Source organism: Denticeps clupeoides, chromosome 8 (genome assembly GCF_900700375.1).
Source record: "Denticeps clupeoides chromosome 8, fDenClu1.1, whole genome shotgun sequence".
In the NCBI taxonomy this organism is placed as follows: Eukaryota; Metazoa; Chordata; class Actinopteri; order Clupeiformes; family Denticipitidae; genus Denticeps; species Denticeps clupeoides.
The window spans coordinates 15,238,725-15,253,328 of record NC_041714.1 but is presented as its reverse complement, the minus strand read 5'-3'; the positions used below and the strand labels follow the sequence as shown (position 1 = coordinate 15,253,328).

Below are 14,604 nucleotides of genomic sequence, written 5' to 3'. Positions count from 1 at the left end.
CTGAAATATTCTTTTTAATTATTGGACATCCATAGCAGAATATGATTTACATTAATGATTGTAAGTATATTAAAGCCATTTTATGTCCAGTATGTGAAACAATTAAATAATGGCTCAAGCCACCGTGGGACGGAACGCAGAGCGAGGAGGTAATGTCATTTTAATTACTAATGGATGCCTCCATTGTTCTGCCTTTGATTTTTCTTTTTTGGCAAATCTAATAACCTGGATAATATTAATCATCTACGCGTCTCTTCCCCCCCCCGAAAAAAAGATGATGTGATTATCCCCGTGCTGCGGATTTACTTAAAGAGAGTGGCCATTCACCACGGCAGCCTTTCACATGGCGCTTTATTTGAAGATTGGCTATAATGAAGGCCTGCAAGTGTGTTTTCAGGAAAAGTCAGTGGCGGGCCATGAGTGAATTGGTGCACCTCCACTGTTTGCTCTTACTATTTATTGTAATCATTAGATTTGTCTTTTGTCTTGACCAGCAGTTTGTTCATCTTAAAGTTAGTGTGTTTCTTCTCACTGTTAAAAAAAAAAAAAAGCCTTCTACTTACTGTGTGGAATTGAGACTTCGGTTCAACTTGAACCTTAAACCTTTGGGCTTGTGGGAGTAAACGGAGGCTGTCGTTAAATGAAAGGCTTTAACCACAGATGGGGGTTCAGTGGCACTGGCCGGCCTCTCAGGTGTAATTTCATTATGGAGCGCAGTTCTGGTTTTATGCAGTCGTAAAAACGTGTTGAAGTTGCAGACACTGTGTGGAGGGAGAAAATATGAAATGCCATTAGAAATCAGAAGGAGTAAAACATGCTGTGCAAGTGGCCTTGAAATGGAAAATCTTGTGTAATGCCACTGGTCCAAGAGCACTAAAAAATGCCTGATCACAATGTTAAAACGTTTAATCGGAATAATTTACGCTGCTTGTGGGTGTACTGTGCATAATCCAAAAAAAATTATTGGCATGCAGTGATTAAATACTTTTGAATTTGATAAGAAAATTAAAAAAATTATGCATTCAGTGTCTAGAATGATGACTATTTCTTTACACTATAAAAATGTTTCTTTTATAATCATAGCCAGTATTTTTTGGAATATCTGTGGTTATGGGTAAAGGAGCATCTATTGAAATGTGTGGCTCATTTATTTTTTCTGTATGAAAACCATGACTGCGAACATGGTTATCGTAATGTTTTTGTATGTTATTACTGTGCTCACCCTGTACAAACCTGTAGTTGTCTTGATAAAAACCAAATGCATGTACTCTAAATCTAAATGCATATGTATGTACCGTGCAAGTACATGGCTTTAATGCGTCAGCGATCCTGAACCAACTGTAGTATCAATATGAGCTTCAGTCATAAGGCATCGTCAATTTTGAATAGATGTAATATGTAGAAGAAATAAATCAAATAAGAGGCTGACTCATGCAGAGATGGATTCTGCATTTATTTACGTCTCTTGTGCGGCTTTCTTTTTGCGTTCAGCGTCGTTGCCATGATGGTTTTATTGGTTTAGACCCCTTCAGCAGGCAGGTTAGGGCCCGGCGCTGCGACTGATGAGCGTGGCAGGAAATTGGCAGATGGAAGCATCCATTTCACTGCTAATTAGAGGGTCTACCGGTCCGCCAACTGACAGGGTTCAACTGGGCAATGTAGTGGCTGCCAGCTCCTATAGCGCATGCTTTATAAAATGCTCTTTAATTCTCCGGCACAATATCATTAACTTTGTAAGTGGATGAACACAATGGACAAGCAATTTAATTAACTTCTACCATTGGATGTTGGAAGGGGAGACTAAATGAAATGAATGAACAGTATTTCCCCCGGCGAGGCGGCCAACCTTGGGAGCGGGCCGGATTGTTGGCAGGTCAGGCGTGGTTCTCCGGTTTGCCCAATTATGTCTCGCCCCCCCCCCCACAGTGAAAGTAAAATAAAATCAGTGGTTTTCAGAGATCCATCATGTGTGTATGGGGGGGGCCGAGGCTTGTCAAGGTTTTAAAATTATGAGTCTTGCGTGCGTCGGTGGCCGAAGAGTGACGTCTTGTCTTTATTCCTCTTCATTCTGGGTCTCGCGTCTCTTGCGTTCTAGACTGGGTTCTTCACGTCTTTTAAAAAAAACAACTATTTCTATAAAGTAACATATGAGTAACTTTCCGGAAGATCCATTTGCTGGTGTGGTAGGAAAAATTAAAACGGAATTGTGTGACTTGTTTGGTTATCAGTTGGCTGAAAGTTGCAATAAAATCCATTCTTGCAAATATACCAGACAGGTATTGACCAGTGTTGTCTCATGAGCGTGAAGATGACACAACTGCTTTATTGTTGCATTGCCGCCTCTATGTGAGTTGATTTAACCGTGAAAATGCTGCACGTACACTTTCATCACTGCTATGTGTCATGTTTCTGATATCTAGAACTCTCACGATAAAAGCTTTTGAGAAACTGACGAAATGTCTGCTGTGCGTTCGCCGCATTCATCCCATGCCGTTTTTATGAAGGCGGCAGCTCCTTCAGGCCGTGATGGATCGGCTCCACGTCAGGCCGCTTTTGCAAATAAGAGGGGGGGTGACAGAGGAACTTTTAATGAGAGTTTTGTCTGTGTATCCAGTCAGACTTTCCAGCAGCAAATGAATAATAGACACTGTGGCTCAATACTCAGAATACTCAATCAATCGGGGTGCAGAGGGGTGAGGGTGGGATTGGCAAACATACAGGCGTGTGTGTGTGTGTGTGTGTGTGTGTGTGTGTGTGTGTGTGTGTGGTGAGGGTGGTGGAAACAGCTAAACCTGCTCAATCTCTATTTCTCAGCTGAAATGTGACCCCCATCTGTATCGACGTGCTTTTTTCCCGCGCCTCGTCCTCCCTGCCAGGGTATTTTCATTGCGGCGGATGACAAACACCCTGTTTGTGCAGTTATCAGAGATTTGTGCAGGGCCGCTCAGGAGTCGCGCACCGCTCTCCGGCCCTGAATAACAAGTGCGCTGTCCCCCTGGCCCGGCCTGGCCCGGCCTTTCCACCACGCGGTGTTTGGCCTCCCGTTAATGTGAATTCAATTGCAGCGCACAGGCGTGTAATAGTCCCAATATTTATCTGCTGGTGATACCAGGGACATTAAAGGCAGTGAGGGATGTGCTGTTGATGGTTGTCCCAGTGCCGAAAGGGAATGAAAAGCTCACTTTTAACTGTGATTAACCGAAGTTAATGTCTTCATTTGTTAGATGTATTTTTTTTTTCCCCTCCCATGTAGGTGTGTATGTGTGGTGCTTGAATATGTAGTCCATTATTTATGAAAGATAGCTATACCTACAATATTGTATTCACATAATAATTTCTAAACCAGTATTAATTTAAGCACATTATAATCTTTTATTTTTTTATTAACTCTCCAGTGTTGTATAAATTTGTGTTCTTTTACAGTCCAGTCTTCTAACTCCGTATAAAGATTTACAGACATTCTAATGTATCTTTTTTTTAATGATTGAAAAGGCATTTTATGTAGTAAATGCACAATTACAATACATGGTTGTGATCAGACTCACTTTTGAAAATCTTTCTGAACCACACATCTAATTCTATTTTTTGGTGCTACAAGATTTGAGAAGCTCAATTTTGGCTATCAGGCTAAAATAAATTATTTTTCACATTTTATTTTTATGACATTTCCTTGATGCGCTTCATTGACAGTTTATTGACCATCCTCCTTGCGCAAGGATGTGAGCGATGATTTGTGATGGTCAAACACTCTTAGTCGCACTCTTAACAATCTGATATGATGGCCATATCAGAAAAATTGCTTTTGATTGTTTGCCCTTTCTAAAATGAGAAAATTCACATTATAAAATTTTATTTCAGCAGATCTAGGTGTAGCTGTGTCTGCAGATTAAAAATGTCCCTCACATAAATTGGCCTCTAGATGATCAGAATATTCTTACTGCCTCACCATATAAAGGTAGGTACCAGATATGGCAGACATTTCAGGTGATAGTGAATTTGAAGAGCATTTGACTGCTTGCATGTCCTGAAGATGAAGTTGCTTGTGAGATGTGTGGTAGCGTTGGTTCTGGGATGCTCTATGCCACACTGCACTTTAATTTTACCAGATATGTTAAATGTATAACGGTGTGCAAAAGGTCTGTGAAATATGTGCACAGCCGTAAAAACCCATTTATCTTCTTTTGAAGCCGTAAGGCCAAGAATGGTGCCTCTTCTGACCTTTACCATTGAGAAGGTCCTTTGTTTGTGTGTGCATGTGTGTGTTGTATTGATATCCTGTGTGTCCACATGTGTGTGACATGATCATTTGACTGATGGGTTCTCCAGGGATGCTCAATGACAGGAAAGCTTCTGGGCACAGCCATTGTCCACATTTATTCAGGCCACGAGTCAAACACATTTTATTTCTCTGAAAAAAAAAAAGCATCTCTAGAAGGATTTTCCCACTCACTGTTCTTGGTAGATTGCTCTGTAAGTGCAGGGGGGTCTGTGACCTTTTTGCAGAGAAGCTTGAGAAGAGCCTCGCATTATAACCAGCACTGACGCTGTAATGTGCGGAGCGTGTTAGGTCTGCACACAGGATAGGGATGTAGTTCAGCCCGAGGTCAACGCGCTGCAGAAAAGGGCTACTTTTATGGTTCTTTTTTCAAATTAAACACAGAAAATCCATTTGCAGGTCAGCAAACGTTTTTAAATCTTCCAGTGAGCGGTGGAACCCTTGGAATCCTCCACACTCGAAAAACTAGCTCGCCCAATGAACTCTTCAGAGTTCAGCATGAGAATCGGAGGGGATTAACTTAATTGACTTTGTAACCTGTTTTAGAGGTTCCTTTAGTTTATTGATTAAAGATTCATTTAAAAAATTTTTTTTTTTTTGTGTTACCAAACTGGTAGCATTACCAATGGAACCATACCGGGTACCCTTCCAAACCCAACGTTCTGGTTCAACCATCTTAAGTGAGTATGGGGTCTCGAGGGTCCGTTGGTCACTCTGAGGATTTTTTGATTGAGCTCAAATTATGGTTACGGAGGCGCTATTGCTTCAACCAAGACCTCAAAAACCAGAATGAACTGGGCAAACTGTGATTGGCCGACAAGTTGAATTGTTCCAGTGTCTGATGTCTGGTTTGGTTGGCAACGGCCTGTTGAATTATATATTCCTCAGACCTTTTAGCCGCTCAGCCCCAGTCTGTTCCCATCTTATCTCCTGGCCGCCGCACACCCGATATGAGCCCAGATAAGAGCTGGCATTGCCAGAATGGGCAATAAAACCTGGCTTTTATGGCAGTGGTTATTGTCTTTCTGTCTACAATTATGGCTATTAGTCATTCCCTGGCCCGAGTCGCATTTAATAGACTGCATTTTACTAATGGAAAATTAAGTAGCGCTCCTGACAGTCCGGTTTATAAATATGTAGAATATACTTTTAATTATTTCAAGTGAATCTGGCGGGTAATCAATAAAGTGGGACGTGACAAACATACGCTTGACAGTGGCCATTCTAAAGCACCGCGGCAGAGATAAGCGCTTCCTGTCAGCGCGCCGCGGCTCCAGTTAATATTTTGAGGCTGTCACGTCCGTTGGGAAAAAAATGGATTAATTGTGCCAGGTCTAGTATAAAAGGCTCCTCAAGGAGGCGGCCCAGGTCGGGAGGAGGGGAGAAGCCGCGGCGGTTGATCTGAACCCTGCCGTTAAATATTTATTAGGGGCGGTGTATAGACTTTTTTATGGGCGCGGAGATTGCCTCACTGGCACCATTGTTTATCATTTTATTTGAAAGTTGATTAATGGCAATTTGCGTGAAAGCAGTCGTGTCGGCCATGCTTGCAGCCGACGGGTTATGTGTGTTCGCTGCAGCGAAAGGCAGCTTTAGCTCTGCGTGCCAACCGGCATTTAACTGGTCAGTGAATAAATGTGGGATTATTAAATATTGAAGTTACTTATATATCCATGTGAAAGTTTTTGTTATGATCTTCATAACTGAGATTCGACTTTACTGTCAATTTACTAACTTTGTGCATTATTTTATTTCTAATACATCACATGCAATTGTATTGCTTTGATAGGTCATTACCTCTTAGCTGCCCAAGACAAAAAAATTTAGTTGTAGGGGGTTAATGTAGTATTTGTATGTAGCATGTCTGTTAGGAGGGGAGCAACCAATCAGAGCACTGCAAGAACAGCCAATTGGCCAATCCTGTGTAACTCACCCAATTTATGGCTTGTCTGAGGTCGGGGTGTACAGACATAAACTAAATTAGTCTTCTTCATACGCACAACTTTTAACAAGTAAAGTAAAAAAATCTACCTCTTAAACAAAAAATCTACCTTTTAAATCTACCTCTCTTTATTTACTATAACAGATTTAGTATGACGGAAATACAACACACACACACATACACAGACATCTTCTCCTCCATTCCTTGGTACTGTAAGGCAAACAGAAAACGACATAGATAAACTGAGTCTTCCTGGAAGTCGTCCTCCAACTTTGGGCGCAGTCGACCTTGATTCCTGCTTCCCCCGCTCACTCATTCTGTTCGGTCCCCCGTACGGAGGGAGGGAGAAGCGGCACCATGTGGGTCACAAGCCACTGTTCTCATCAATTAAATGCTAGACAGTGTTTTCTGTTGGATGAACTTACATGTCAAGGAGATGGGCAGGACCTCATGTTTGTGCTTTTGACAAATAAGCAAATGTTTAATCTCAAGATGTGCTGGTGCTCATAAATAATGCAGGGGGGGGGGGGGGGGGGGGGGGGGGTGTCAGTACCCAAACTGCAGCACTGCCAGAGAGAAGGGTGTCTGCACCACGGGGTGAGCAGCAGAGAGATTTCCTTGTGGTCTTTTTATTCCAATTCCCACCCTGAGCCTCGCCCGCTGTCCTTGTCTCCAACCAGCAACCCCCCCCCCCCCACACACAGCACCCAGCACTTCACACAAGGATTTCTCCCCTTGTTTACGTTGCCGGAATTTTCTCGAGAGTGCAGCACGCCAAATGAGTGAATTAGGTTGCCACCCCAGCTAGGCCCTTCTGCACAGAAAGCAAAGGGCCAGGCTCTTTATTGGCTGAGAGAAGGGAAGCGCGAGGTGAAAGAGCCGAGGAGAAAAAGTGTGTAGTGAAGTGTGAACCGGATCAAATCCCCAGGATCATTTTCCCCCTTCTTCTTCTTCTTCTTCTTCTTCTTCCTCCATCTCACCCCCTCTCTTGGGATGTCTTAGGGCTCCACCGACTGGGAAAACGACTGATTGTTCTATAAAAAATGTGCAATATAATCCTATTGGAGTAAATCTTTGGTCATGCTAAATTCTGCCTGACTGAGAGGCGGAGACCCCCTTTGACAGATTCAGGCACATGTGTAATTTACATGTCATATTTTGGGGGGCTTTTTAGGAGCTTTGGGCCCCAAACCCACTGCCATTTGGTGAGATCCGGTGCAGGATTGTATGCTAGCTCGCTCCGCGCTGTAAACGTGAAAAGGTTGAAGTGTGTCTTGGTGGGGGGACATTTTGCTTCCCTCCATGCATCAAAGCTCCCCAAGAAAGAGAAGGAAAGTGGGGACGTGAGGGCTTGGTGCTGCGTGAGATTATTTTGTGTTTTTTTCACCTAGCTCATTTTAATCTCTTACAGCGTTCTCTCTCTCTCTCTCTTTCTCTCTCTTTTTCCCAGGCACTAGGAAGTTGTTACTTTATTCACGAATCCTTAAAAAACATCCACCATTTTGATTTCAAAGGTGAGTCCTACATAAAAAAAAATTGTCCTTATAATAACCCACATGCTCATGTAATTTCCACAGTTCCCAGTTTAATTATTATAAGGGGGATGTGGTAAGAGATTACAGTATTCCTTATTAATATTAGTGGCCGCAGTAATGGTGTCCCAAGGTTTCTAGACGGCCGGTGATGACCTCATCTGGAACTGGGGTTAAAGGGCTGGGGTCCCCACAGGTACAGTAATTAAGGCGGCTCCCATTACGCTGGAGTCAGCATTAAGAGCTTCAGCTGAATGAAGAACAGGGTGACAGGGGGAAAAATAATAAAATATAAAATAAAATAAGCATTTAGTGAAATCTGAATGTTTATATTATAAATACAATATAAATGGTATATATATTTTTTATTTAAATCCTCTTTTTGTGTCATTAGTGTATTGGTTTGCATGTTGTCACCAGTAGATGGAGCAGTTGCCTGCAATGCCATCAAACTAAACTTAATATATATGTTTTTAATTAAAATAAAAAAAAAATAAAGAGGCTTCCCATTAATAAAAGAAAGTAATGTTAACATTAATGTAAACATGTTTTTATGTATCTAAAGCCAAGAAGTTCAAGAAGGTGCTTGGGAAGGAGATCTACTCAGACACACTAGAGAGCACCCCCATGCTGGAGAAGGAAAAGTTTCCTCAAGACTACTTTCCTGAGGTGGGTGCAACCTGCTCGTCATGTCACTTCCTGTTTAGATGCGTCTCTGCTGTGTGTAAAATTTTGCAAATCTGAAACCGAAGCGAATTTTATATTTAATTTCCTTTTGATTTTTTTTATCTATGTTATTTGAAATCGTGTGAATGTAAATCTTTTTGTGTGTGTTTTGGTTGATTTGAAGAGAATTTTACTGACCACATGAAATTTTCTTTTTGAGGGGTGGTTGAGTAGAGATTTAGGTTTATTTTATGGGTGGTGAAAGTTGGATTCAATTTTGTCTATACGCTACTTTGCTTTTAGCAGAATTATGCAGTCAGTAAAATGTATTTGAGAAATGGATTATTTATTATTTATATCCTAAAGTTTTTTTTAATTTGGCAGATATTCTGAAGGTGCATCAGTCTATGAATTTCTGTACAGGTCTTGAGCGAGTGAATAAGTGAACGTGTAGGGAGCAGTGGATCGTCGTTCGCTGCCCACCTGCCCACGTGCCCGCTGTCTCAACACCTTTCTCATCGGCCGCAGCGTCATGTCTGGGTGGTGGTGGTGGGACATCTGTGCTAATAAATAGTGCGAGCGCCATCGTGTCATCCCCATTCTCCACACTCATCTGTTAGGCATGCTCCGCCAGTCACAGCAAATGTATGCAAAGGAGATGGATCTGCCCTTCAAAGACAATCTCGCAATTTCCGTTTTTTTTTTTTCACGTGTTACATGCCTCCCTTCTTGCATAAACCCCCCTCTCCTCTCACATACACACACACACACACACACACACACACGTTTAACTTTTGAGACCATCTAAAACCAATTATGCTGATTAAGCTGTAGAAATGTATGGAATAATTGCATCTGAAAGGTGATCAAAACAAATACAGAAGCCACAGCAAATGAGCGAAAAGTTTGCTTGCTGATTTATGGCACTTTTGCAGCAGTCATATGAATCTGGGATGATGCTTCGGAGAGCAGCACTCCACATAATGTTAGGCCATTTAAAAAGAGCAGATTTGTGTAGTCTATCGGGACCTCCGCCGCTCCCGTAGCCACCCCTCCCCACCCGGCTCGCGTTCTTTCTCAGTCCCGTAGTGAGAAATTGGTTGTTATCATAGATCACAGATACGGCTCAAACCTCTTATGAAAGATGAATTAATTTCACTAATGCTTTAATGCAAAGCTCTCATGAGGAAGGCAGCCTGGCGATAACCCTGCCTCGTCCCTGCTCCCACCGCCGTGATTTATGTCGTCTTTTAGTAGATGAAACCGCTTGGATTCGCCATCCATCTGAGGCCCCTAAAGGAATCCTATTAACGGGGTATCTGGGAAGAGACCAGCCGCTCCAGAGTCGGATCCCTGGGTTCCGTGGGCTTTGGGCTTGAGGGGGGAACCTCTGCCATCCCTTTCACGTTCCACTGGGCTGTTCCTCAGCTTGTCACTGATGTTTAATATCTATTGTAAGAGCGTGTTGTGCTGTTCTGTGCAGCCTTAGCAGGACAGGGACAGTGAGAGGTGGTGCAGAACGATGTCGTTTTTCTGCGAGCTTTCCGCCTTAACTGGGCGCCATTAATAAACTGTCACTGGAGCTACTGATGACATCATTGTTGGGGGAAGTACTTTCTGCTCTCTTGCAAACCCCCCACCACTGAGTGACAGCCTGGAGTTTTACTAGCAAGGCAACAAGGAGAAAATGGCATTCACTGTCATTAAGTGTGTGTGTGTGAGAGTTTGTGTGTGTGTGTTGACTCATTTGCTGCCCCTAGGCTATGGAATCTCCCACTGGTCATCAGGTCTAGCTCATGTTGACACATGACATCTTTAACTCAACCTGTTTTCAATAGCTTCTGGGGCCTACGTGCTCGTGTGTGTGTTAATGTGTATTTATGGTATGTATCAGTGTGACGGAGATGTGTCCTCAATACACTCATTCATATGTATTGTATTTGCGTTTTCTTTTTTCATTGAATATTATATACACTTTACAAACTTCTAAGATATGTACAATACATATGGTCACTCACAGTTTTTGTCATTGCAGAATGGTGGTCAGCTGTGAGTTTAAATATCTATTTACATAACAGCAATGATTTGGATTGTTTTCTTTACATTATGACAATGACTTTTTGATGTGACTTCAACTTTTAAAACTGTTATTTGATCCTTGTTTAAAAATATATATTTTCCCATTATTTATGTATTTATTTATTTATTAGATTAGCGGCAATAAAATTTTTTTGCAAATCAGATATATACGACTATCCAACATTGTACAATATACAGTAGCTGAGTGATGCTATCTATAGACATTTGCAATGCTTCATGTAAACACACAATGATGGTGAAAATTATACAAAGAGAAATAATAAGGCCTATCATTACATCTGGAAATATTTGGAAACTGTGTATAGATTACCAATATGAATTGGTATTGTCCAGCACATGGTGTGTGAGTGTACGTGTGTGTGTGTGTGTGTGTGTGTGTGTATATATATATATGTGTGTGTGTGTGTGTATATATCTGCATTTAACCCATTACCCTGAGTAAGCAGTGGGCAGCCATGACAGGCGCCCGGGGAGCAGTGTGTGGGGACGGTGCTTTGCTCAGTGGCACCTCAGTGGCACCTTGGCAGATCGGGATTCGAACCAGCAACCTTCTGATTACGGGGCCGCTTCCTTAACCACTAGGACACCACTGCCCCTGTGGGCGTGTGTGTGTGTGTGTGTGTGTCTGTGTGTACGTATGTATGTATGTATGTGTGTGTGTATATATATATATATATAATTCTTAATATAAATTAGATTGCATTACAGCAATAGTTTTAGCATTTTGTTGAACAAAAAAAAAAAACCTTTACAGTACATTACAGTACCGGGCAGTAAAATATAAAGGAAGTGGAAGTGATGTTAATGACCAGACAATGAAGATTCACGCACAACCCCCCTCTGCTTCATGTGGTAAAAGTCTCCACTCTTGGCCCACAGGGTACGTTGGGGGGGCGTGGTTGCTAAAGTAAGAGCCTCAGTATGCTAAACACACAGGGCGGCGTCTCGGTGTTCTGGAGGTGAGTTATGGCTTTAAGTGGTGCGCGAGTGCAGGGACAATATTAATTGGAAAGCCGGATGGCCAAACTGGAGCTGAACAAACGTGGCGGGCACATTTCTTTTGAAAGGCACCGGTGATGGATTGGGAAGGCTGTCATTTCTCCGTCTTTCGTCAATCCTTTTAACTCACACCACTGTCAGTGTTTTGTTTTTTTTGGTGTTTTTTAAGTTGCTGGAATGAGTCAAGGTGTTTCTTTAATGGAGAATATAAAGAAATGCTTTAGAGCAAATGTTTTAGAGCGAAAACTCTCAGCGCCCTCTTCTCTTGTCTGCCCCACTCGCCCAATGAGCTCGTCCTCGGGCTTGGGGTGTAGCCTTCCACCCACGGCTGCAGTCTCTGCTTTTATGACCCCTTCTCTTGAACCGGGATGATGGAATAAAGATGAATGAGGCGGCCTGCGTCTGGCCAGATCAATCATGACTTGTGAGTATTACTTATTACCCACAGTGCACTTCTGTCTGTGGTGCAGAACCCCCATCGCCCTTCTACGAACCAGCTGTGGTGTTATTTATGGGTTAGGAGGGGGTGCTGGGGGTCCCAGCCACCGCAGAAGAAAGGTCAGTGAATGAAAACGTTGTGGAAACGCTCCCCTGGCGGCTCAGTCATGGCCTATCACAGGCCTGACATTTGATCGAGGTGAGCGCCCCATATGGGTGCCAGCGGTGGGTTTATGGACTGGTTGACCCGGCCGTACCAGTTCCACCAGCAGCACCAGCTGCCAGGGAGAACCGTTCATCACTGTCAAGGCCCGGCATCGATGGTTGCCCATGGAAGGGCAGCCCATTTCGCTATGTGTCTCCTGACCTTTCACAGACTACAGCTGATCCCAGATGCCAGGACCCTTGTGAGGATCGCCTTTTTTTTTTTTTTTTTAACTGGGCTTTTTAAAAGGGCGAGCGGGGGCTGCATACAGAGATTTGATTGGACCAGACAACACCTGTACCAGAAGCATTTACTGAGGCCCCAGCAAGAAGATCACATAACCAGCTGGCATGCTTCCCTATCCTGTGAAACGTGTCATAATATCTTCATTTTTCAGTTGGTTGGGGCTTCAAAAAACATTATTTATAACATTTTGTTTTTATTTGTTTTATTAAAATATGACTCTTCAGCCTGCGTTGTGAAGCCTTTTAATTGGAAACTATTCTTGTGTAATGTCACTGTTTATGGGGAAGGTCAAAATTAAACTTACTTTGGTACTGTGTGAGTATCATATTTAGAAAATTCTTATTAGAATTCATTATTAGAATTCATTATTATTATTATCATTATTATTATTATTATTAGTAGTTATAATAAGAATTATATTAAGAAATGTTACAGATATTCTTTTTTTATTCATAAAAAATAAATCCTGCAAATTTCATTACCGTCTCAGTCCTCAATTTTAGTTAACATAACATTACAGGATAACAGCCAGATGATGGACGATCTGGGCCTAATGTCCATTTTGCTTTATCTTTCCCCTTTAGCTGTTAGATTTTCCTGCCAGTGTCTTCTTCTGTAGTGCGCCTGATCCATTTGAATAACAGTAACATTGTCAATATGTCCCTGCACTTCATAACTTCCTGGTGATTTTACACGTCCATTAGGAGGGTAATGAACAAAGCTCAATTCATCATACGTGAAGTGTGTTGTTCCATCGCAAATGATGGGTGGAAGTGATGGATTCAGGCGCTGTGATGGTAGTTAATGGTCTTTTAGATTAGATTTAGATTACCCAGTGCCTGATCATTCCTGAGGTAGTTCTGACGCCTTTCCCTCAAATGCCTCCGGAGCATCAGTTAAAGATAGGACTGTGCAGGGTATTGGTGTGATATTTTTGAAAACGATTTTCTTTCATAATTCTTTTAAATGCATGATAAATGTATCTGGTTTAATAATGTTGTCGTTTATCAACAATTTCTTATTAGCTAATTCATAAAATATTATCCATTTTTTTTATTTTCTATTTTCACTGTTATTTTACACATTTTATTGGTTTACAATGGACATTGGTGCACGTGCACAAATTAAATTCATGTAATAATACAGAGCTGCATTAAATTCTTGATCTGTACACTGTAAATCTTTAGAGCCATTACCCATATAAACAGATTAAATTATATATATATGCACCAGAAAGAAGGTGAGAGGGGAAGTAAGGGGGTCACTCACACTGCTACATCTTTAGGTGTTTAGTGAGATGTCTGACCGCCTTCTATCATGGCGGGAATAATTTGCAAAACAAAGTGTAAACACAAAAAAAATACAACAATTCTTATTTCAGGTGCCTCTATCATAGACGCATTGACAAAACTGGCTTTTCTGTTAATGCTCTAATATACTCGGAAAACACATGCACACACACATATGTGTGTGTAATAAATATGTACTGTTCCTTTTTCAGCTGTCATTGTGTCCCTTGAGACTTCCACACGCTCTCGGTGGCTTGTTGGGAACGTGGTGGAAATATACGGCCTCTGGTCCCAGTTCAGTGCTTCCTGAACACCTCGAGTGCTCTCATGTGAGCCAGGCCGGGTTAATTGGGACCATACATCCCAGCAGGCTGTATGGATTAATTCAAGTATGCTAATGTAATTCAATTTGATGCACTTAATCTTGCCCTAATGCAGATTGAAGGATGTGCGATGCAGTCAAATACCTCTCAGCCTTTTAATTTGCATCAGAGTTTTTAAATAAAATTAGTCAATTTGTAATTATGTGACCCAGACCGTAATTAGTTTATTCATCACCGCAGTTAACTCCCCATTAGTAAGCGCATGGGGGGATTATTTATTTATTTCTGGGTGTGCTTTGAATGAGGACCCTCGCGGTCTTGGGCTGTCTCTTATTGAATAACGGGCTCTGTGGACAGTGCTCCGGAGCTCTGGCTGCTGATTGGATAACGCGCTGAGGCCATGTGACAGGCTGATGTTTTTGTTTTGATGTCTATGATGTCATTAGTCTGAGAAAATGATGCAGAATGATTTTGAATGCGAGCATAATGAAGATTTGGGTTCTCTGTCTCTTTGTTGCAGTGCAAGTGGTCCAGGAAAGGCTTTATCCGGACCCGATGGCTCCTGGCTGACTGGTGAGTGATCAGTAA

General features: G+C 42.0%; 1 protein-coding gene across 5 annotated transcripts in view; it reads left to right on the top strand.

Annotated features, from left to right (window-relative positions):
• inpp5a (inositol polyphosphate-5-phosphatase A) overlaps positions 1-14,604 on the top strand; it is a 108,200-nt gene that overhangs the window by 50,567 nt on the left and 43,029 nt on the right. For all 5 annotated transcript variants that reach the window (XM_028990040.1, XM_028990045.1, XM_028990044.1 and 2 more), the window contains exons 5-7: positions 7,669-7,732; positions 8,316-8,419; positions 14,537-14,589. In XM_028990040.1, the coding sequence (XP_028845873.1) occupies positions 7,669-7,732; positions 8,316-8,419; positions 14,537-14,589 (221 nt within the window). The remainder of the gene's footprint in view (positions 1-7,668; positions 7,733-8,315; positions 8,420-14,536; positions 14,590-14,604) is intronic.